Raw genomic sequence first — 24,250 nt, 5'->3', positions numbered from 1 at the left:
AAAATATTAACTAATTACTGTATTACATTTACAGTTTTTTATATTAATAGCCCACCAAATCATTCACGAGCTAACTAAATAGTGGAACAGAGGATGTCATGTGGCCGGTTAGTGTTAGTGTTGTTGCACTTGTATTTGTGTATGTGGACTTGATTGATTATTCCCCTAAACACAAAAGCATAAAGGAATAAGTAGTGTTGATAAATTGGTTTGCCACCACCACCACCAACTTCAGCTTTTCCATTTTTAATATACTTTATTATATTATTATTTTATTTAAAGGGATAAAAAGCGAATACATCTTGAAGTATTATGTGAACCGGGAAAAAGAAGAATGCTCAATTTTCTTGTCTTTTAATTGGAAATATTAAATTGCATTATAAAGAGGTAATACATAGTCAAAGTCATAGTTTAAAAAAAGTGTCGGCAAAGATTGAATTATAAAAAATGAAAAAAGAAAACCATATCTTAAATGAATGAAAGCATCACTCATCCAATTCTGCTCCTTAATCCTCTCTCTCTCTCTCACTCAATTTCTCTGTCTCTCTCTCTAAGGAAGCAGCAGCTGCTACCGCCGTCTTTAATTAAGGTGAAGATGAATTTCAATTCTGCTTGTTGATTGTGTGTAGTGAAAATTTGAGATTTTTTTTCTTCTTTTTTTTGGTGTTTCCTTTTGTACTAATTATCATGTTTGGCCATTCTCTTATGAGATTTTATACTTTGAGTTTTGCTCATATGTTTTGATGATAGAGTTTTCTTAATTCTTACAATAACAAATTTTTATTTGGATTACGCCCTATGATATATACTCATTATGTCCATGAAAATTATAGTGTTTTTTGGGAGCAATGGGTTTAATAAATTATCACAATTAAGATGTGTATAAAGTGGGGGGAAAGAGTCCCATCATCATCATCATTATTATTATTATTATTATTATTATTATTATTATTATTATTATTATTATTATTATTATTATTATTATTATTATTATTATTATTTTGAGGAAATGTTCCATTAAAATTGAGTTGTGAAAGAGATACTACTATATTTGATGGGTTAAGTAATTGGCTTTTTTTATAAATCCTAAAAGAGATGGCGTGTATTGAAGATAAATTATTTTAATAAATAATTTTTTATGAGTATAATCATTTCATTTTATAGTACTTAATTTGTCCTCCCATATTTATGCACCTTTTTTTATACATCTTCGAAATTTACGCACCATATTTTTTGACACTGTCTAGTTCACACATAATTTTCATTTACACCATCTACTCATAATTTACTTAACAATATCCTTCATGTTCGACTTTTATTTAATATCACTTTTCGCATAGATTTTCAAGTTATAAATATTTGCTGGTGAGGATCAGCAATTTGCGTTTAGTGTTTAATGAGTACAAGTATAGTTCGGTTAACAGCCACTTTTTATATAAAAAATAAAGGTTATAAGTGATTTGTGTCACTAAATTTTGTTTTCTCTTTAAAATTCTTTAAATATTTAGCGTTTTTCCTAAAATATTTTGCTATATAAAATTTGATGATGAAAAGATGATTCATCTCATCAGAGTCTAACATGAATTGTTTTTTGGACTTTTTTTCAACTTAAACATCAAAACAATGTCAACTTCTAAATATGTAATTATCTTCCTCCCAATTCTCGGCTTATTTGGAGAGGAGGATTTTGTGGTGATTAACTATGACCAAAGATAGAGAGATTGTTTTTTATTTTATTTTTCCACACGTTGAAGTGTTATGTGAAAACGGGAAAAGAAAGAATGTACAATTTTCTTGTCGTGTAGAAATTTCTATGTATCCAATTTATAAAGGTGTCATATTTATATATTTTAATACGTTTACCAAATTGTTAAAATATTAACTAAATATTATATTTACAATTTTTTATATTAATACTACCCACCAAATCATTCGCGAGTTAACTAGTCAAAGTATTTTAAAAAAGTGGAAAAAGCAAACCAAATCTAGAATGAAAGGCTGTAAAATCTTGAGCTTGCATCACTCATCCAATTCTACTGCTTTGCTATCTCTCTCACTCAATTTCTCTCTCTCTCTCCAAGTTATCAGCACAAACAATGGAAGGAGAAGCTGCTGCCGCCGTCCTTCAAACTCTAGTTCAAAACCTCATCGACCTTTGCAAGAAAGAGATCTCTCAGATCCGAGATCTCCACAAAAATGCAGCAAAGCTAGCTGGGAATCTCGACATGATCAAAAATTTCTTGAACGATGCCGAGACGCGTACCATCACCAGCGGTGCTATCAAGAACTGGCTGAAGAAGCTTGAAGATATGGCGTTTGATGCTGACAATGTTTTGGATGAGATCAACTATAATATTCTCTCCAAACAAATCAAGCCCACTGAGCCCGAGGATGAAAAGGTGCCATCATGCTTCTCACGCCTCTCATGCTTCTCATGCTGCAACAATCTTTCACGTTCTCGAAATATGGCTCTTACAATCAAAGAAATCAATGAGAATTTGGAGTCCATTAACAAAGAGGCCGCCAACCTTGGCCTCGTAGAGAAGCTTGCCAATGAGCCCACTTTGGTTATTGCTTCTTCGGAAACTGATTCATTCAGTGATGATCCAGTTTTTATTGGAAGAGATGGTGTTAAGTTGGAAATAGTTGAGATGCTTACCAATAGCATCACAAATGATGAACGCAAAGTTTCCATTATTTCCATTGTCGGGATGGGGGGACTGGGGAAGACGACATTGACTAGGAAAGTCTTCAATCATCTCAAGGATGAGACTCGGTTTGGATCACATATTTGGGTGCATGTTTCCCCACATTTTGATGCAATGACTATTTTGAAGAAAATTCTCAAAGAGTTGACCGATCAAGTTGAAGGTGAGAGTAAGCAAGATATTCTTTCAAAGCTTCAACAAGCTTTGAAAGATAAAACTTATCTTCTTGTACTTGATGATGTATGGAATGAAGATCTTTCTATATGGGAAGATTTTATGAAATCCTTATTGGGAGTTAGTTGTGTCAAGGGAAATGCCATTGTTGTTACCACCAGAAGTATGCAGGTTACTTCAATTGTGAAACCAATTCATACACATGAGTTGGAAGGCTTATCAGTGGAAGAGTGTTGGTCGATAATCGAAGTAAAAACTTTTGGAGAAGGAAACGCTCCATCAGAATTTGAGACTATTGGGAAAAGGATTGCAAGAAAATGTCAAGGTTTGCCATTAGCTGCCAACGTAGTTGGGGGAATACTGAGCAATCAATCTGATGAGGAAAAATGGCGTTCAATAGAGGAGAAATGGCTTTCAGCCGATGAAGGAGGAGATAATATCACAAAAATATTGAGATTGAGCTTCGATAATTTGTCTTTGCCATCACTTAAGAAGTGCTTTGCGTACTGTGCGATGTTTCCTAAAGGCTCCAAAATCATCAAACAAGAACTGATTGAGATGTGGATGGCAGAAGGTTTTCTTCAAGCTGATGAAAGGGATGACATGGAGTCCGTGGGCGAAAAATTTATCAACGTTCTTCTTCACAACTCTTTACTGCAAGTAATTTTATGGAGAGATGATGATGGAAATGTAGAAGAGTGTGGCATGCATGATCTTGTGCACGATCTCGCTTGTTCTGTTTCAAGTTCCTCTAACAATACAGGTGGTAGCAGCCGAGTTCGATACATGATTGTCGGAGACAACTATTGTGGAGACGAATCAAGTGGAGACAAATCAAAAGAAATGGCAAAATATTTGCGAACATTGTTAATATCATTCAGTGGTAGTAGTTCTGGTATCAACTTCTCAGACTTCGAAAGTTTGCATGTTTTACGTCTTGAGTCTGGATATCAAGTTAAAGAGCTGCCAAGTTCGATTCAAAAGTTGATACATTTGAGAGATTTTGACATTTCAAAGACAAGTATTGAAGTTTTGCCGGATTGGATTGGTGAATTCTTTCACTTGCAGACGTTGAGAGTAGACTCATCAGATTTCAGAATTAGGAGAAAACTGCCAAGTACGATTAAGTACTTGATTAACTTGAGGCATCTTTATATTGATTACAATGTAGAGTATTTGCCTATGGGAATTGGGAGATTAACTTCTCTCCAAACGCTAAAGTACTTTCCAGTGGGCGACGAGAATGGCTGCAAAATTGAAGAGCTCGGAAGTTTGAATAATCTTAAAGGAGAGCTATGGATTTGGAATCTGGAAAGGGTTCATGACAAGGAAGAGGCTTGGAAAGTCAATTTATTCAAAAAGTCAAAAATATTGACCTTGTGTTTGGAATGGGATAGATATGGCAGAAGAGAAGGTGAAAGAAATGATGAGGATGTATTGGAAGGCCTTCAACCTCACTCAGATCTGAGGGAGTTAAAGATTTCCAATTACAAAGGCAAAAGATTTCCATTATGGACTGAGAAGATGTCAGTTCGAGATGCGCCTCAAGGCTCTTGGGTGCTACTTAACAACTTAATGTCATTATCACTCATTTGCTGCAATGAATGTGAAGAGATCCCAATGTTGGTGCACTTGCCCAATCTCAAGTCCCTTGTGTTGGGAGGATGGAGCAATTTGAAGAGTATAAATTCATCATTCTACGGAATGGTGAACAAGGACACACGCATTGTTTTTCCAGCTCTCAAGAGGTTGGAATTGAAATACATGCCTAAGCTGGCAGAGTGGGCAGAAATAGAAATTTCGGATGGAAGTGAAGTCAAGCTATTTCCTCGCCTCCAATGTTTGGAAATTTATGTTTGCCCGCAATTGATGAGTGTTCCAAGTCATGTCTCGTCATGTCTTGAATATTTGTCAATTGATGGAATCGGTGTGGAATGTCTGCCAGCTGATTGGTTATTGAGTAACAGCGAGACTCTCTCTTATTTGGAAATAAGTTCGTGCCCGAATTTGAGAGAAATATCAGATAGGTGGGGAGAAGAAGAATCAGAAGGAAGAAGCTTCACAATCACATCCCTCCCTATATTCCCTCGTCTAAAATTTTTGTATATTAGAGGCGTTCCTAAGTTGAGTTTGGAGACTGTGGATGCAATGCGGCGCCTCGAAGTTAATGGATACAAACGCATTGACCATGACGGTGAAGGTGAGTATCAAATATCTTTTATAGAAACAGTTGCATGTGTATTTCATTTGAAAAAATTCGACTTATCAAAAATTGAAGTAGCCTAGTAAAATCTACTATTATCTTATTCTATGGAGTTTCTAATTCAATTGCTATTAGTTTGGGGATCGAGATTTAGCGCACCACATGTGTCACTTTCAATTTTATTTATATGTATATTTTTCTCTAATTTCAACTTTGAATGCATTAGTTTAATTTTATGATTATTAATTAGAGTTCATTCCATCTAATTACGGTATATAATTATTTTTTATCATTTAATTTCATTTTTATTTGTTAATAATAGGGTATATATTTTTATAAAAAAAATATTTTTTTTGAAATAATAATTAAGAATAATTCATAGTATTACAATTTATTTTTATAAAAAATATTATTAAAATATATAAGAATGAAATATAGTGACATACATAAAATTGTGGGGCTTAGTTTGGTGTTCCACTTCATCTCAATCTATACTAATAGAAAAAGAGCCTAAGGCAGTCTAAGGCACAACTTGTGGATTGTCTATTTTACCCATATTATATATTTATTATTATTATATATAAAATATAAATCTATTTTGATATACATTTATTTATCACCCAAATCTATAAAGAATATTTTATATCTATAGCTATTGATAAGGCTTGTAAATAAATATATTCATCCAATAAATTATCTAATAAAAGTAATGAATTAATAGATTTTTTTAATAATATATTATAAATTAAAATAACATTAATTACATGTACAATATACGATCTTTCTGCTTGTATGCTTAAACATGCAATAGGAGATTAATTATTTTGAGTTTGTTTACACTTTTTTACAGCGAATCGTCAATTCAGCTTTTTTCCATTAATTCTTCTTTGTGTTGATACAGTTAAACCTGAAGAAACTGAAAGGAACCAAGTGAAACAGTAGAAAATGAAACGAGGAAACAGTGCATGCCTCTAAAGAATAAGAAGGTGAAGCAAGCGATCTAGTGAAGGAATAAGTGAGTATCCATTTTCTCCATCATGACATCCTCAACTTATTTTCATAATTTTTTTAGTAATTCCATATATATTCTTTGTTTGAACTTTAGTTGATAGGATTATTATGTCGAGGGTTGAATTAGATGCATGTTTGGATACCAATTTGTTTCACAATCGATATGAATCTCAAAGACTCAAACTTTATTGATCATTGTAAGGAATTATTTTGAGTAGATCACTTCTAAACTAAGGATTCACAACACTATTTATGCCCATAGACACAAAAGTGGTAGTATTACTTTTCTTGGCTAATGTGAATCTTGTACCTCATTTCTTGTCTACTTTTCAGGTGGATTTGGAGGGGCATTTTGAGTAACTGTCAAGCTCTTATTGAGCCATTTTGAGCTTTGTTTTAGATTTTCTAATAGAATCAAATAAGCTTCAAAATGACATGAGGATATATAAATGTCAATCTCTCAGGCATGTGTCTATTGTTCTGTTTTTATGATCTTTTCTTCAGAAAGCTATTAATTTGATTTCATAATATCCAACACTCCAGAGTCCAGCCTTATTGCATGTTGTTTATTGTTAGTTACATCCCATCAAACTTGAACTATCTGTTATTGTTTTAACTCCAAACATTAATACTTGATTGCAGTGAGTATGATTCTAAAGCCATGGCAGAGATAGGGGAGCTTCTGAGGAGCATGGAGACAAGGCGGAAGAATAAGAATGATGACAGTGTAGTTGTTGAGTCTGAAGAGAAGGATAATGACAAAAATTCAGACAACAACGTTGAAGATGAAGATAGTGAAACAGAGGATTCAGCAGCTGTGGAAGTTGAACCCAATCCCAGCAACACCAATGAAAGAATGTTGAGCATATCATATAACACAACAAAGTTTCAATTTGCATCACCATTAGAATCTTGCAAGTAAGTTCTAACTGGCAAGACAGGATATTTGGTTTTACTTTATCAATTGCATGTTTTTCCTTGTTTTTGTAAACAGATGAAAGTAGTAACAAGACTTCATTTTGCATAGACGAAAGTAGTAATGAAACTACAATTTGAATTTTCTGGGCAGAGCACTTTTTCTTTCTTGATTTTCTTTTCCTTTTTTTTGGTGTGTTTCGAGTTCTATTTTAATTTGAGCTTTTAATACAGCCCTGAGAATTCTTTAAAGGGAAGTTTGATTTAGTGGATAAGATAGATAAGAATGGTATGAGTAGAGGATGTTTAAATAATCCATCCAACTTCGAGGCGATAAATAAGCAGAGAGCATCATATCAATTAATGCATCATATCATATAACATTAAAACAAAGTTTCAATTTGCATCACAATTAGAATCTTACAAGTTCTAGCATTATTAAGCATAACTTTTATATCCTTGTTTTCTTCTTTCTATCATCTTTTTCTCCTTTTCTTTTAGTGGCGCGTTCTCTTTGATGGAAAAGAGTGGAAAACATATATTTTCACCATTTTTCCCCACTTTTTACAAGTTTTATAGGGTAGAAATATATATTTTCACATTTTTCACATCTTTTACTCCTTTTGCATTAATTAAAAAGAGTGTGTGGCTTTATTTTTATTTTTTATATTAACTAATGGCAAAGATTTATCTTCATTATTTTAAAGTGGTTATTTTATTAGTTCACTTTTTATTATCAAGTTATGTAAAAATTAAAATCGCGAAATCACCATTCTTCTCTAATTTCAGTAACATTCTTTTATCTCGATTATGCCTCTTTGATGATTCATTGTTATTCCGTACAGTACATAAATTATTTTATCAATTATGCCTCATTAGTCAAACCAAACATATAATTATCTATTGGGCACCTTTTCTTTGTAACTATCTCTACTTAGCTACCATTCATCAAAGCCACCACTATTCAGTTAACGATCTGTTGGGCTTATCTCGAAATTGAGTTGAGATGGGCCTTCATGATTAAAGCCCATTATCTAGCTACTTTTTAGGTGATGGGTGATTCTATTCATAGTCTTCATTTTACTCAATGTATAATGCATATTCTTTTCATGCTTTAAAACACATAGTTAAGTAATTACACTCAATACATATACATAATAATATTAATGTCATTATGCAATCATTTTTAAATAATTAATTAAACTCAATTAAGAGTCTAATTAATTAATTTAAACAATTTAATTAATTTAAACAATTTAATTAATAAATAAGTAAACTCATAGCCCAATTAACAAAAGGCCCTCTTCATTACACAAAACACGCAGCCCACAAAATTAAATAGTCCACTTCATTTTTAAGAGCCCAAAATAAAATTTAATTGACGATGCCCAACACCAAAGTGAAACTTTGAAAACCCATAAAAGATCAAATTAACTAAAACATCTCTCAAGCCGCCACCTGCTCCGACGGCAACATGAGCATCAGGCCGCGGCCGCCGCCGGTCCTCCCTCCTCCGCTCTCCCACGTTTTCCCTGCCGCTACTTTCTCCTCCCCCAAGACTCGAGATGAGATCCAGTGTCTCATAATTTCATGTGTACCACTCATATTTCTATTATTTTAAAAATAATTTTTATAAAATTAAAATTTATTATAATATTATGAATTATACTTAATTTTTATTTGAAAAAAAATATATTTTTTAAAAAGTATATACAATGAATTTTAATTTATCAACCTATTATTAGCTAATAAAAGTGAAATTAAATGATAAAAAATAAATATGTACCATAATTTGATGGAATAAACCCTAGTTAATAATCATAAAATTAAACTAAAGCATATAAAGTTGAAATTGATAATGGTGCCTCAATAATGGTGCACGAACGCCCATTCCGCCATTTACGTGACCAAAGGAATTAAGATCCGTCTTCGAGGGAGAAGTGAACGAGGGGCGCAGCTCTTGATCGTCCCACAAAATTTACTCTATTGTAGAGTTTCTTCATTTTTATTACTCTCACAAAGCTTCACAAACCTTAATTCACTATATTTGTTGATGATAGAGTTTTCACAATTCATGCAATAACAAATTTTTATTTGAATTACGCCCTATGTTATATACTCATTATGTCCATGAAAATTATAGCGTTGTTTGGGAGCAATGGGTTTAATAAATTGTCACAAGATGTGTATAAAGTGGGGAAAGAGTCCCATTAAAATTGAGTTGTCAAAGAGATCTACTATATTTGATGGGTTAAATAATTCGCTTTTTTTTTTTAATACTAACAGAAATTTTGTGTATCCGCACATAAAGATAAATTATTTTATGTGATTATCACTTAATACTTCCCCGCAGTTAGCCAACTCGTCTAACTTGGCGTGTGTAATTGGCACAACTAATTAATACTTCCCCGCAGTTAGCAGATGGGATTATCAGTCCATTATTTTATGTGTACCACTGTGTATTATTCGTAATTTATCTATTTTATAATTATTTTTTATAAAAATAAAAAATATTATTATATTATGAACTCTAATTAATATTTATCACTAAACATTGAAATTTTAAAAAATTATATATCATAACTTTGAATTAATGAACTCAAATAATCAATTATTAATTCAAATAAATATAAAAAAATAATTATAAATCCTAATTGGATGAGTAAACCCTTGTTAATTATCTTTTTATAATATTAAAGCATAATAAATTAAAATTAAAGAAAATATAATTAAAAATTACTATAATAAATTAAAAGTAGCACACGGTGGTAAAAACACAAAATAGTGGAACAGGGGATCTCATGTGGCCAGTTAGTGTTAGTGTAGTTGCACTTGTATTTGTGTATGTGGACTTGATTGATTATTCCACTAAACACAAAAGCATAAAGGAATAACTAGTGTTGATAAGTTGGTTTGCCACCACCACCACCAACTTCAGCTTTTCCATTTTTAGTTTTAAGAGAGAGAGAGACAGAGTAAAGTAAGAGAAAAGCATTGCATTATTGGTTAATTAAAAGCCTTTAATATATTATTATATTCATATATTAAAGGCCTTTAACATTAAAAGAGGGGATTGAATGGAGGAGAAAGGGAGGAAAAAAGAAGGGTGATGCGGTGAGTGGGGACATAACAATATTGTTAATTTGTATTGTGTTTCTCTTTACCACATTGTTAAAATATCAACTAATTACTGTATTACATTTACAGTTTTTTATATTAATAGCCCACCAAATCTTCACGAGCTAACTATTCAAAGTCAAATTATTAAAAAAAGTGTCGGCAAAGATTGAAATATATATATAAAGGGGCGTTCGGTTGCCGAGATTAAATTGACCCGAGATTACTCGAGATTGAGTTGATCCAAGATTAATTTTATCATAGGGGATAAGCCATGACTCATAATCCAAGACTACATATTCCTACGTGGCATTATTTCGAGATTGAATACCGGGCCCTATCCACCCAATCGAACATGATTTCACAAGATTAATCTAATTTAATACTATCTAATCCTTCAAACCGAACGAAAAGAAGAAAACCATATCTAGAATGAAAGGCTGTATACTCATGTAACTCATCTAATTCTATTCCTAGCTCTCTCTCTCACTCAATTTCTCTCTTTCTCTCTCTAAGTTATCATCACTCATTCATTTCTATTCCTTAGCTCTCTCTCACACTCAATTTCTCTCTCTCTCTCTAAGTTATCAGCTCAAAGAATGGAAGGAGAAGCTGCTGCCGCCGTTCTTCAAGTTCTAGTTCAAAACCTCGTCGACCTTTGCAAGAAAGAGATCTCTCAGATCCGAGGTGTCCGCAAAGATGCAGAAAAGCTAGCTGGGAGTCTCGACATGATCAAAAAATTCTTGAACGATGCCGAGAAGCGTGACATCACCGGCGAAGCTGTCAAGGGTTGGCTGGAGAAGCTTGAAGACGTAGCTTTTGATGCTGACAATGTTTTGGATGAAATCAACTATCATAATCTCTCCAAACAGATCAAGCCCGCCGAGCCCGAGGAGGAAAAGGTACCATCATGCTTCTCATGCTTCAAGCATATCTCACGTTCTCGAAATATGGCTCTTAAAATCAAAGAAATCAATGAGAAGTTGGAGTCCATTAACGAAGAGGCGGTCAAGTTTGGCCTCGTAGAGAAGTTTGCCAATGAGCCCACTTTGGTTATTGCTTCTTCGGAAACTGATTCATCTTATCATGATCCAATTTTTATTGGAAGAGATAATGTTGCATCGGAAATAGTTGAGAAGCTTACCAATAGCATCACAACTGATGAAAGCAGAGTTTTCATCCTCCCCATTGTGGGGATGGGGGATTGGGGAAGACCACACTGACTAGGAAAGTCTTCAATCATCTGAAGGATGAGACTCGGTTTGGATCACATATTTGGGTGCATGTTTCCCCAAATTTTGATGCAATAACTCTTTTCAAGAAAATTCTCAATAACTTGACTTCTTGTCAAGTTGAAAATGCGAGCAGGGAAGATATTCTTGCAAAGCTTAAAGAAGCTTTGAAAGATAAAACTTATCTTCTTGTACTTGATGATGTATGGAATGAAGATCTTTCCAAATGGCAAGATTTTTACAATTCCTTGTTTGGAGTTAGTTGTGTCAAGGGAAATGCCATTGTTGTTACAACCAGAAGTATAAAGGTTGCTTCAATTGTGAATCCACTTCATACACGTGAGTTGGAAGGTTTATCAGAGGAGGATTGTTGGTCGATAATCAAAGTTAAAACCTTTGGAGAAGAAAATGCTTCATCGGAATTTGAGGCCATTGGGAGAAAGATAGCAAGAAGGTGTCAAGGTTTGCCATTGGCTGCCAATGTAGTTGGGGGAATACTGAGCAATCAATCCGAGGAAGAATGGCGTTCAATCGAGGAGAAATGGCTTTCAGCCGATGAAGGAGGAGATAATATCTCAAAAATATTGAGATTGAGCTTTGATAATTTGTCTTTGCCATCACTTAAGAAGTGCTTTGCGTACTGTGCGATGTTTCCTAAAGGCTCCGAAATCATCAAACAGGAACTGATTGAGATGTGGATGGCAGAAGGTTTTCTTCAAGCTGATGGAAGGGATGACATGGAGTCCGTGGGCGAAAAATTTATCAACGTTCTTCTTCACAACTCTTTACTGCAAGTTTTATGGAGAGATGATGACGGAAATGTCAAAAGTTGTGGCATGCACGATCTTGTGCACGAGCTCGCTTGTTCTGTTTCAACAACTGTGGAGAGGAATCAAGTCGTATCCCAAAAGAAATGGCAAAATCTTTGCGTACATTACTAATAACATCCAAAGCTGATATTTCTGATATCAACTTCTCAGACTTGGAAAGTTTGCATGTTTTACGTCTGGACTCTGAAGTTAAAGAGCTGCCAAGTTCTATTCAAAAGTTGATACATTTGAGAGATTTTAACATTTCAAAGACAGGAATTGAAGTTTTGCCGGATTGGATTGGTGAATTCTATCACTTGCAGACGTTGACAGTACACTCATGTGGGATGTTGAGAGTACACTCAAATAAGGTGAGAAAACTGCCAAGTACGATTAAGTACTTGATTAACTTAAGGCATCTTTATATCAATTTGAAGTGTATAAATTCATCACTCTATGGAACTGTGAACAAGGACACGCGCATTGTTTTTCCAGCTCTCGAGAGGTTGGAATTGTATTTTATGCCTAAGCTGGCAGAGTGGGCAGAAATAGAAATTTCGGATGGAAGTGAAGTGAAGCTATTTCCTCGCCTCCAACATTTGAAAATTATTGGTTGCCAGAAATTGATGAGTGTTCCAAGTCATGTCTCGTCATGCCTTGAATTTCTGTGGATTGATGGGATCGGTGTGGAATGTCTGCCAGCTGATTGGTTATTGAGTAACAGCGAGACTCTCTCTTCTTTGTGGATAAGTTGGTGCCGGAATTTGAGAGAAATATCAGATAGGTGCGGAGAAGAAGAATCACAAGGAAGAAGCTTCACAATCACATCCCTCCCTAAATTCCCTCGTCTAACAAAATTGATGATTCAAGGCGTTCCTAAGTTAAATTTGGAGACTAGGGATGCAATGCGACGCCTCCAAATTGATAAGTTACTGCTGGAATTTGCGAGAAATATCAGATAGGTGCGGAGAAGAAGAATCAGAAGGAAGAAGCTTCCCAATCACATCCCTCCCTATATTCCCTCGTCTAACAAAATTGACAATCAAAGGCGTTCCTAAATTAAGTTTGGAGACTGTGGATGGCATATTGCAAGGATGCTGCCACTCACTTTATGAGTTATATTTGTGGGGGATGGAAAGTTGGGAATGCATGCCGGAATCAATTCAACATCTTACAGCTCTTACTTCATTATGCTTAATTGATTTTGGAATGGAAGAGTTACCTGAATGGTTTGGGAACCTCTCATCTCTAAAAAGTTTGCAGTTATATAACTTCAAGAGGCTAAGGCGTCTACCATCTATGGATGCAATGCGGCGCCTCACAACATTAAAACGACTAGTTATTAAGCGTTGCCCGGAATTAGTGATTAAAAGTGAGGCAGATTATGAATGGCCCAAGGTTTCCCATATCCCCCACATCGAAATTGATGACCGGCCCCCCATACATCGCCGACGACCGTGAGTATCAATATCTTTTCTAGAAACAGTTGCATGTGTATTTTATTTGAAAAAAATTCTAATTAGTATAATCTATTATCTTATTTTATAGAGATTCTAATTCAGTTGCTATTAGCTTGGGGATTGAGATTCAGCGACCCCACTTGATGTCCCACTTTCAATTTTATTTATGTTTTTATATATTTTTCTCAAATTTCAAATTTTAATGATTTAGTTTAATTTTGTGATTATTAATTAGAGTTCATTCTATCTAATTAAGGTATATAATTATTTTTTAATCATTTAATTTCACTTTTATTACTCCCTCCGTCCGCTAATTGTTGGCCTACTTGCCTTTTTGGTCCGTCCACCAATTTATGTCCTATCTATTTTGGGGAAGTTTATATTCATATTTTAATCAAAATTGTGGGTCCCTTTAATAAATTATGGCCTAATTGCATTGACTTTAATAAATTATGGGTCCCTTTCTCCACTCAACTAATAAAATTACACTTTTTCTTAAAACCCGTGTTTTGCCTATTAGGCCAACAATTAGTGGACGGAGGGAGTAGTTAATAGTAATAGGTTGAAAATTCTTAAATTATGGTATATAATTTTGTAAAAAATTAATTTTTTGAAATAATAATTAAGAATAATTCATAGTATTATAATGTTATTTGTATAAAAAATATTTTAAAAATAATAGATATAAGAATGGAATGTAGTGACATGCATAAAACCGTGGACAATGGATCTCATCCTTAGTTTGGTGTTCCACTTCAACTCAATATGCTTAAACAATAGGAGATTAATTATTCTGAGTTTGTTTGCTACTTTTTTACAGCGAATCGTGGATTCAGCCTTTTCCCATTAATTACTGAAAGAGAAATAAGTGAAAGGGAACAAAGTGAAACAGAAGAAAGTAAAAGAAGCAGACAGTTGTGTTTGACTTTGAGGTGCTTCTACAGAATTAGGAGGTGTGAAGCAAGCGATCTAGTGAAGAAGGAATGAGTGAGTATCCATTTTCTTCATCACGACTTGCTCAACCTCTTTTCATAATTTTTTTTGTAATTCCATATGTATTCTTTGTTTAAACTTTAGTTGATAGGATTGTTATGTCGAGGGTTAAAGAAGATGCATGTTAATTTGCACCAATTTGTTACACAATTGATATGATTCTCAAAGACTCAAATTAACTTTAATAATCATTGTAAGCAATCATTTTGAGTAGATCAGTACTTCTATATCTATAGAAACAGTTGTCTAAACTAAGAATTCACATCACTATTTATGCCCACAGACACAAAAGTGGTACTCCTTAATGCTGCAATGTGAAATTCAGAGAGCAATGTTGAAGATGAAGATAGTGAAACAGAGTTGAACCCAATCCCAGCAACACCAATGAAAGCATGTTGAGCATATCAAATAACACAACAAAGTTTCAATTTGCGTCACCATTAGAATCTTACAAGTAAGTTCTATAAGAATGCAATATAGTGACATACATAAAATTGTGGAACCATGGATCTCATCCCTTAGTTTGGTGCCCCACTTCATCTCAATATGCTTAAACATGCAATAGGAGATTTAATTATTTTGAGTTTGTTTACTATATTTTTACAGCGACTCATCATCTTAGCTTTTTTCTTTTTTCCATTAATTCTTTTTTGTATTGATGCAGAATATAGTTTGATAACCTCGATCCTGCTTACAAAGTTGTGAAGCTTTATTTTTCATCACTGAAGGAAGTATGTGTATGTTCGACTTTGCTTTTCATTTTCAGTTTTTAGCTAAAATGTAGAGTCATGCATCCCATATCTTTTTAATTGGATTTACTGTATGTTAACAAAGCCAATTTTCATTACCTTTCATCTTGTGCATGATTCTGAACTATTTCAGTCCTGTTACGTATATACATTGGAAATGTTTTTGCTTTTCTTTTTATAATTATGGGTTCACAATTGATGAGCATATCAAAGACTTGGCATTTTCTTTGTTGATCAATTAATCTTTAAATAGAGTTGCATTTACTTAAATTTGCAACCGACTTTATGTTTTGATGTACATTCTTAATCATTTGCTTTAAGCCTCATCTCTATTATTCCTCTTGCAGAGTGAATCTGAGATGTTTGTGAAATTAAGCTCCATGACTGTGTGGACTTATCAAAAACATGTTGTGTTGAGTTCAAAAGAGAAGAGCTATGAATACAAGAGATGGAGCTATTATTGTATGAAGCAGTTGGTGAGAATATCATACTGTATTACAGAAAACTAGTATTTCAGACACAAAATATAAACCGATTTAATTCATTTACATTAGCTCCAAAGCTAGTATTTCACTCAAAATAAATATTGAAGCAGTTGTTATCAACTTCTGCCGTAGCTACACGCTCAGAATCCGTCTGGCTCAAACTTGAAGAATGGAAAACCAACGAACAATTCGTTTAGTGTAGACAATTTCTTGATGCAGTTGTTTGGCCCGGACGCTGTCACCTTTTGCCTTTAGTATTTGCTCACGACATAGTTCGAGGGTTTTTTAGGACAGTAACTTAGGTTGATTTGGAAATTAGGACAAAAACTTTCGGACTTGTAAAAATAGAACACTAATTTTTTTTAGAGTAAAATAGGACACTAATTAGTAAGTGTTGCACCCGCAGCACATTTTTCGGCCAATTCTCGGCTGAGAAATGTCCTATTTTTTTTTTTTTGTTTGGGTACCTCTTTTCATATGCTTTGTAGGATGGAAAATATACTAGATATTTTTACATGTTGCATGCATATCTTTTTCTACTTTTGCATCAACTAATCTAAAGAAAATCTAGTGGGCTATTTTCTTGCCCAAGGCCCAGTAAAGCCATTGGGCCTATCGAAGCAGCTTTTAGGCCACAACATAATACTACTAGTTAAAAGTTAACAACTTAGGTCCTGTTTGCTAAGTTTGCAAGATATCGCTAGATTATTTTTAACAAGAAGGCCCATGTATATTAACGCTTGGTTATTAGTCTGAAAGTATGTTTGCTAGCTAGTTGATCCAACGAAAAATAGGTTTGATATAAAATACAGAATTACTTTCATACCCTCTATAAAATTCAGAAAACACACTCCCTACCCTTCTAATAAACCCAAGCAGTCCACGAAATCAACCCAAGCATTTTGAAAAGTGAAATAGCGCCTCTTGTAGGTGCATGCGCCTAGCAATACGAAAGCCCCAGACCCTGCGCTTTGACTAAAGCCCGAACCTAGGCGCGCTTTTTAACCCACAACAATTATCTAATTGCTTATCATGCTTTAGGTTTTAGCCTTTACTTCTTGAATTGGGCTCAAAGTAAACTTACAACCATTCTTATAGTCTCCACCTTATTCTCTCTACTCCCTCTATGCCCAAAATAAGGCAGTAGAAGTGAGAAGTTCAGAATGGCTAAGGAAAAGAAAACTTAATTAACAGGAAAGACTATGTTTTTCTGCACAAGCTGACAAGCACTTCACTAGTTTTTAACCCCAGCTTCCTAACTGATTTTAGTATCATCTCTTTCAAGTCCCACTCATTACACTTAGAACCGTTGCATACAAGCTAGAAATCAATTTCAGATTACTTAAGTTAGTGCCTGCACTCACTCAACGACAAGAGATTAAAGTTCATCAGTTGGCCTTGATATGGACATTCTAATCTTAAGCCAAAACCAGTACAGTAAGGAACTTAAATCTCGTAGATCCCAGTGCAAACAAAAACCCAACAATCAAGACACAAAATCATCAATACCTTATCCAGAAAAATCGAGCAGGAACCAGTTGCAGTGAGTGATGTGCGAAGGGCTGGATTCGATCCAAAATAAGCGCGATCCCTGATTCATATATTAAGATTCAACACGAAAGGCCTCGAAAATCCATAATTCATGTAGATCGGATAAGTCCCGCAATCAGAAAAAAGAAGAACAAACACACAAATAGATTCACCAATGTTTATTTATATTTCAGTTTTTTCTCAATAGAGACTCACCAAGTGGGATGGGGAGAAACGGATGGGAAAATTGATGAGAACAAGATATATCGAGAGGAATATATATAAATGAAAACAGAGGGTATGTTCATCCTCTGTCTCTCTTCTACCCTCTCTCTCTTTCTCCAAAGGTCCTTCTCTTGCTTTCTTTTTCTAGTTTATTCCAATCCTTTTTTAAACAAATTCAAAAGAAATGGAATTTTAATATATCTATTGTACATATTGATTTCTTCAATGAATGAAAATAAACACATATCGGAAAATAAAATAAAGTATATATCATGATAATTAATCCGTGCAATTGCAGACCATAAAGAAAATAAATCTAACAATTTATGAAGTTTTTCATAAGTATGCTAATGGAAAAGCAATTAGACCTTAAGAAATATGTCCACCAATACTTGGAAGCTATAACATTTAAACTTCGATCAAATTTGAAGCATGAAGAAACTGATAGAACTCTTAGAAAATTCGATCAAATATGAAGCATGAAGAAAATCAAAGAATTAGCTTGAAGATTGTAAAAAATTGTCTTTCAGGAAATTCGTCGAACATGTAAGGGGCAGAACACGCTTAGAAATTTTCTTTTTTGTTATGTATCTATACTAAGAAATTTTATCAAGTGGACTCCATTTTCGAACTCATCTAAACATGACGTTTGTTTTTTATTCTAGATATACTCTCATAATAAGCACAACTTAATCTCATGTTGTTTGAATGGAAATCATTCGGTAGATATACTCCCAGAGGAAACACTTGCAAAATTGGAGAAATAAATGCATTTTACATTGAATTACAGAACAACAATAAGAGAGGAAACACTTGCGAAATTAAATCCCACGCCAAAAAGATATCAATTCAAAGGGACGACGCCAAATGAACGAAATCACAAATCGATACAATCTCTCACGAAAACATATGAGGAATCGGCGCAAAGATTTACGTGGGCGGAAAGGAGCACAATGAGTCCGACGCAGCAAACCTTCTTATCTTGAGGTTGAGGGCGTATGGAGGGACTCGATTTGTGAAGCAACGACTGTCGAAGATAATCGAAGTTCACAAAAATCAATTCTTGAAGACGGCGAGAGGCATGGATTCGCAGCCCAGCAATCTGTAGGAGACGGCGGCCCTTTCCCTTTTTCGTTTATGTTTTCTGGCGAAGGGTTGAGCAGATTTTTCTTCCCCTTCGTTTCTGAAATTGGGAATTTTCGGGGCAATATTGGAAATACACTCCTTCGTTTCTGATAGTTTGATGTATTTGGGTTCTATCCGACGCTCAGCGTGAGTTAATTAAACAAGAGTAATCTTAAGAATAACCACGGGCCAGCGGGCTCCCTCGGGCCGACTAATTAAATGTCTAACGCTAGCAAACATCGAAATAAAGCAAGACTAATTAACAGTCTAAGCTTACAGACCCTACCAAACTGGGCCTTAGAATATTTCTGCTATTTCTAATTTTTAGGGCTGGGAATTCCGGGTTTGGGTAATCGGGTACCCGATACCCGACCCGAAAAAATCGGGTATAGGGTACCCGATACCCGATTTTTTCGGGATCGGGTACGGGTTCGGGTATTTAGGGGTCTACGGGTATACCCGAATTACCCGATAATTTTAAATAATAAATTATAAATTTTAAACTATTTAATTTAATTAAATTAAATATGAATTCTAATTTGAAATTTCTAAAACTCTCCCAGCCCTAGACTCGGATTCTCCCTCCCGCGGCTGTTCCCAAATTCATCCCTCCCAAATTCCCAATTCCCAAACGGCCAAACTGAACTCCCAGCCCGCCGGCGCCCGCCCTGACCTCTCGGCCGCCCCACTCGCACTCGCCGTCGCCCCTCGCCCCTCGCAGGCTGCAGCAGCCGTTCCGCCTCCCCAGTCCCCAGTCCGCGACCCTTGCCGCCGCAGCAGCAGCCGTTCGGATTTCGCTTCTTTTGCTTAATTCAAATCGAGCGGCGACCCAGCGGCGCCCCTCGCCGCCCGTCTTCTTCTTCTTCTTCTTCTTCTTTTTTTTTTTTTTTTTTTTTAAATACAGATCTGTATGTGTTATCGAATTTGGTCATCGAATTTGGTCAGCTTTTCTGTATGAATTTGGTCATCGAAATATCCGATTTGGACAGCTTTTCTGTATGAATTTGGTCATCGAATTTCGACTGAATTTGCTGCTGCTGCTGTAAAAACTATCGGGTATTTTGGGTACCCGAATACCCGAATCAGATACCCGACTCGGGTATTAGGGTACCCGATTTCAGAATCGGGTTCGGGATCGGGTGGGGTTTTGGTCAATTTTCGGGTTCGGGTACCCGATTTTTTCGGGTAGGGTACCCGAACCCGACCCGATTCCCAGCCCTACTAATTTTTATGTAGTGGGTGCAAATTAGAATATTTCTGCTATTAAAAAAAATGAGAGAATAGAAAAAGTAGGACATATTTAATACAAAAAAATAAGAAGAAAAATCTAGCACTTTTCGTATTAATTACAATAAATTAAATAAAAAGAAAACTATCATTGTATAATATTGTTTCCTATTCAAAATTAAATAAAATGTATAGTAATATCTTGTATATTTAATACATTTTTGTCTTCTACTTTACAATATCTTATTCACTAAACTTATGCCGTAACTGCAAATAATTATAATAGTGCAAACAACTAATTTTCTTTACTCTTACATTACTAATACTGCATGTTTACTTCTACAAAATTAATAATAATAAAATAAATACAAAGGCGTAACTGAAATTTAATTTTATAAAAAATAAATCCATGAAACAATCTGATACAAGTATTAATTAGTTATATTCATATCTTTTTAATAGGAGAAACAAATATATTTTAGAATTTGTTTAACGGTGAATTTCACCTGACATACTTGACCTCAAACAGCCAACATTTTACCATTAAGTCATGGATTGATCACTCAAACCTTATTCTATATCAATTTAATGAACTTGCTCAATTCATTTATGGCCCAACCTTAAATATATACTCCATTTTGAATAGTTGAGATGGATTGATAACCTTTCAAACCAAGAATCCAATATTCCTATTTTATTCTAATTCATTAAATTTGATAAGAGAGAGAAACTCTCCTAACCCAAAGAGAATTAAAGCAGTTGTGTGTTGTCTTTATTTTGCTTAGCTGATGGGGGTACCTACCTATCATTATTACATTAATTATCCCCTTTTTCTCAACGTTATTATTTTCAAAATCCATTGGAGGGACAATGTCACAATTAATGCATAAAAAAGTCGATGCCTCGATATTATGTCAATACTGCACATATTTCCTTATCCTCAAAATTCTGTAGATTTGTTCTTAGTTAGAATTAAGTAAAATGGAAATAGAAAAAGAGTACCTTATCTAGAATGAAAGGCTGTAAAGGTATCATATTTTTAGTACTCCTATATTTTACTACGTTTACCACATTGTTAAAACATTAAATAAATAAATATTATATTTACAATTTTTTATATCAAACCTACCCACCAAACCATTTATGAGCTAACTAGTCAAAGTCGAAGTCTTTTAAAAAATGTCGGTAAAGATTGAAATATAAAAAATGGAAAAAGAAATCCTTATCTAGAATGAAAGGCTGTAAACTCTTCACTTGCATCACTCTTCAGCTTTGCTATCTTTCTCACTCTTCATCCAATTCTACTGCTTTGCTATCTTTCTCATTCAATTTCTCTCTTTCTCTCTTTCTCTCTCTAAGTATCAGCACAAACAATGGAAGGAGAAGCTGCTGCCGCCGTTCTTCAAACTCTAGTTCAGAATGTCATCGACCTTTGCAAGAAAGAGATCTCTCAGATCCGAGATCTCGACAAAAATGCAGCAAAGCTAACTACGAGTCTCAAAACCATCCAAAAATTCTTGAACGACGCTGAGACGCGTAACATCACCAGCGAAGCTGTGAAGGACTGGCTGAAGAATCTTGAAGATGTGGCGTTCGATGCTGACAATGTTTTGGATGAAATCAACTATAATATTCTCTCCAAACAAATCAAGCCCGCCGAGCCCGAGGAGGAAAAGGTACCATCATGCTTTCCATGCTTCTCATGCTTCAAGGATATTTCATGTTCTCGAAATATGGCTCTTAAAATCAAAGAAATCAATGAGAATTTGGAGTCCATTAACAAAGAGGCCGCCGAGCTTGGCCTCAGAGAGAAGCTTGCCAATGAGCCTGCTTTGGTTATTGCTGCTGTGGAAACTGCTGCATACACTCTTGATCCAATTTTTATTGGAAGAGATGATGCTGCGTCGAAAGTAGTTGAGATGCTTACCGCCAATAGCATCACAATTGGTGAACACGCAGTGTCCGTCATTTCCGTTGTAGGGATGGGGGGATTGGGGAAGACGACTTTGACTAGGAAAGTCTTGAATCATCTGAAGAATGATAATCGGTTTGGGTCATATATTTGGGTGCATGTTTCTCCAAATTTTGATCCAATAATTCTTTTCAAGAAAATTCTCAAAGAGGTTTCCCAAAATAACAAAGATATTCTTTCAAAGTCTGATGAAGTTGCAGTTGAGAGTAAGCAAGATATTCTTTCAAAGCTTAAAATAGCTTTGGAAGATAAAACTTATCTTCTTGTTCTCGATGACGTCTGGAATGAAGAGCGTTCCAAATGGGAAGATTTTATTAATTGCTTGTTGGGAGTTAGTGGTGTCGTCAAAGGAAATGCCATTGTTGTTACGACCAGAAATATGAACGTGGCTTCAATTGTGAATCCACTTCATGTACATCAGTTGAAAGGCTTATCGGATGAAGAGTGTTGGTCAATAATCAGAGTAAAAGCCTTTGGAAAAGAAGATGTTCCGTCAGAACTTGAGGCCACTGGGAGACAGATAGCGAAAAGATGTCAAGGATTGCCATTAGCTGCCAACGTAGTTGGGGGAGTGCTGCATAATAAACCCAAGGAAAAATGGTGTTTAATAGAGGAGAAATGGCTTTCAGCCAATGAAGGAGGAGTTGATATCACAAACATATTAAGATTGAGCTTTGATAATCTGTCTCCGCCATTACTTAAGAAGTGCTTTGCGTACTGTGCGATGTTTCCTAAAGGCTCCAAAATCGTCAAACAGAAACTGATTGAGATGTGGACGGCAGAAGGTTTTCTTCAAGCTGATGGAAGCGATGACATGGGTGAAAAATTTATCAACGTTCTTCTGCACAACTCTTTACTGCAAGTTTCAGAAAGAGATTATTACGGAAATGTAGAAAGTTGTGGCATGCACGATCTTGTGCACGATCTCGCTTGTTCTGTTTCAAGTTCCTCTAACAATGCAGGTGGTAGCAGCCGAGTTCGATATATGACTCTCGGAGACGACAACTGTGGAGATATATCAAGTCGTATCCCAAAAGAAATGGCAAAATCTTTGCGTTCATTATTAATATCATTCAAAGGTGATATTTCTGATATCAACTTCTCAGACTTCGAAAGTTTGCATGTTTTAGGTCTTGACTCTGAAGTTAAAGAGTTGTCAAGTTCTATTCGGAAGTTGATACACTTGAGATATTTTGACATTTCAAAGACAAGAATTGTATATTTGCCAAGTACGATTAAGTACTTGATTAACTTGAGGCATCTTTATATTAACAGTTGGGTAGACGAGTTGCCTATGGGAATTGGGAGATTAACTTCTCTCCAAACGCTAACCCACTTTCCAGTGGGCCACAAGAATGGCTGCAAAATTGAAGAGCTCGGAAGTTTGAATAATCTTAAAGGAGAGTTAGAGATTCACAATCTGGAAAGGGTTCATGACAAGGAAGAGGCTGGGAAAGCCAATTTATTCAAAAAGTCAAAAATATTGAAGTTGTGTTTGACATGGAATACATATGGCAGAAGAGAAGGTGAAACAAATGATGAGGATGTATTGGAAGGCCTTCAACCTCCCTCACATCTGAGGGAGTTAAAGATTGATGGATTCAATGGAAAAAGATTTCCATTATGGACTGAGAAGATGTCAGTTCGAGATGCGCCTCAAGGCTCTTGGGTAGTACTTAACAAGTTAATGTCGTTAGAACTCTGGAACTGCAAAGAATGTGAAGAGATGCCAATGTTGGGGCAGTTGCCCAATCTCAAGTCCCTTGTGTTGTATGGCATGCCTAAGCTGGCAGAGTGGGCAGAAATAGAAATTTCGGATGGAAGTGAAGTGAAGCTATTTCCTTGCCTCCAACATTTGTACATTAATGATTGCCCGCAATTGATGAGTGTTCCAAGTCATGTCTCGTCATGCCTTGAAACTTTGACAATTGATCGGATCGGTGTGGAATGTCTGCCAGCTGATTGGTTATTGAGTAACAGCGAGACTCTCTCTTCTTTGGTTATATGGAACTGCCGGAATTTGAGAGAAATATCAGATAGGTGGGGAGAAGAAGAATCAGAAGGAAGAAGCTTCACAATCACATCCCTCCCTAAATTCCCTCGTCTAAAATTTTTGTATATTAGAGGCGTTCCTAAGTTGAGTTTGGAGAATGTGGATGCAATGCAGCGCCTCCAAATTGATGGATTCAAATCCATTTACCCGTGACGGTGAGTATCAATATCTTTTGCTAGAAACAGTTGTATGTGTATTTTATTTGAAAAACAAATTCTAATTATTAGAAATTGAAGTAGCCTAGCTAAAATCTATTATCTTA

The 24,250-nt window shown here is 35.1% G+C and overlaps 3 protein-coding genes and 2 long non-coding RNA genes across 10 annotated transcripts in view; 3 read left to right on the top strand and 2 right to left on the bottom strand.

Moving 5' to 3' along the window:
• The window catches only part of LOC130999845 (uncharacterized), an 11,068-nt gene extending 4,201 nt beyond the window's left edge, over positions 1-6,867 (bottom strand). Inside the window, exon 1 of the long non-coding RNA XR_009093604.1 lies at positions 6,729-6,867. This is a non-coding gene — a long non-coding RNA (uncharacterized LOC130999845). The remainder of the gene's footprint in view (positions 1-6,728) is intronic.
• Positions 483-24,250, top strand: LOC130999814 (putative disease resistance protein RGA3). 5 transcript variants are annotated; one of them, XM_057925471.1, is made up of 4 exons: positions 487-589; positions 2,082-5,082; positions 5,987-6,100; positions 6,739-7,164. In XM_057925471.1, the coding sequence occupies exons 2-3, from the start codon at positions 2,097-2,099 to the stop codon at positions 6,025-6,027; spliced, it is 3,027 nt and encodes a 1,008-aa protein (XP_057781454.1). In that variant the 5' UTR covers positions 487-589; positions 2,082-2,096; the 3' UTR covers positions 6,028-6,100; positions 6,739-7,164. The 5 variants fall into 5 exon arrangements, with proteins under 5 accessions (XP_057781455.1, XP_057781453.1, XP_057781454.1 ...); XM_057925472.1 differs by lacking the exons at positions 2,082-5,082; positions 5,987-6,100; positions 6,739-7,164 and adding an exon at positions 21,323-24,250 and having other exon boundaries at positions 483-589; XM_057925470.1 differs by lacking the exons at positions 5,987-6,100; positions 6,739-7,164 and having other exon boundaries at positions 483-589; positions 2,089-5,940.
• Positions 10,728-12,301, top strand: LOC130997030 (putative disease resistance protein RGA4). The gene is made up of 2 exons (XM_057922308.1): positions 10,728-11,300; positions 11,378-12,301. Exons 1-2 carry the CDS (start codon positions 10,728-10,730, stop codon positions 12,299-12,301), a joined length of 1,497 nt encoding a protein of 498 aa, XP_057778291.1.
• LOC130999836 (putative disease resistance protein RGA3) lies at positions 12,601-15,987 on the top strand. Of its 2 annotated transcripts, XR_009093599.1 has the most exons (5): positions 12,601-13,626; positions 14,450-14,616; positions 14,906-15,076; positions 15,287-15,353; positions 15,719-15,987. XR_009093599.1 is itself a non-coding variant. In XM_057925510.1 (2 exons), the coding sequence occupies exons 1-2, from the start codon at positions 13,070-13,072 to the stop codon at positions 14,484-14,486; spliced, it is 594 nt and encodes a 197-aa protein (XP_057781493.1). In that variant the 5' UTR covers positions 12,601-13,069; the 3' UTR covers positions 14,487-14,616. The 2 variants fall into 2 exon arrangements, 1 of the variants encoding a protein (XP_057781493.1); XM_057925510.1 differs by lacking the exons at positions 14,906-15,076; positions 15,287-15,353; positions 15,719-15,987.
• LOC130999842 (uncharacterized) lies at positions 16,760-19,031 on the bottom strand. The gene is made up of 3 exons (XR_009093602.1): positions 18,546-19,031; positions 17,366-17,447; positions 16,760-17,210 (listed from the first exon to the last, which is right to left on the bottom strand). It is a non-coding gene; the product is annotated as an uncharacterized LOC130999842 (long non-coding RNA).

Source organism: Salvia miltiorrhiza, chromosome 8 (assembly GCF_028751815.1).
Source record: "Salvia miltiorrhiza cultivar Shanhuang (shh) chromosome 8, IMPLAD_Smil_shh, whole genome shotgun sequence".
Taxonomy (NCBI): domain Eukaryota; kingdom Viridiplantae; phylum Streptophyta; class Magnoliopsida; order Lamiales; family Lamiaceae; genus Salvia; species Salvia miltiorrhiza.
This window is presented reverse-complemented; position numbering and strand designations above follow the sequence as displayed.

Excerpts from the sequence above, each read along its gene's own strand:
- LOC130999814 (XM_057925470.1), top strand. The coding sequence starts at position 2,097 with ATGGAAGGAGAAGCTGCTGCCGCCGTCCTTCAAACTCTAGTTCAAAAC.
- LOC130997030 (XM_057922308.1), top strand. The coding sequence starts at position 10,728 with ATGGAAGGAGAAGCTGCTGCCGCCGTTCTTCAAGTTCTAGTTCAAAAC. Across the intron at positions 11,301-11,377 it reads TCACAACTGATGAAAGCAGA|GATGAGACTCGGTTTGGATC; the intron begins GTTTTCATCCTC and ends AATCATCTGAAG.
- LOC130999836 (XM_057925510.1), top strand. The coding sequence starts at position 13,070 with ATGCAATGCGACGCCTCCAAATTGATAAGTTACTGCTGGAATTTGCGA. Across the intron at positions 13,627-14,449 it reads CCCATACATCGCCGACGACC|CGAATCGTGGATTCAGCCTT; the intron begins GTGAGTATCAAT and ends ACTTTTTTACAG.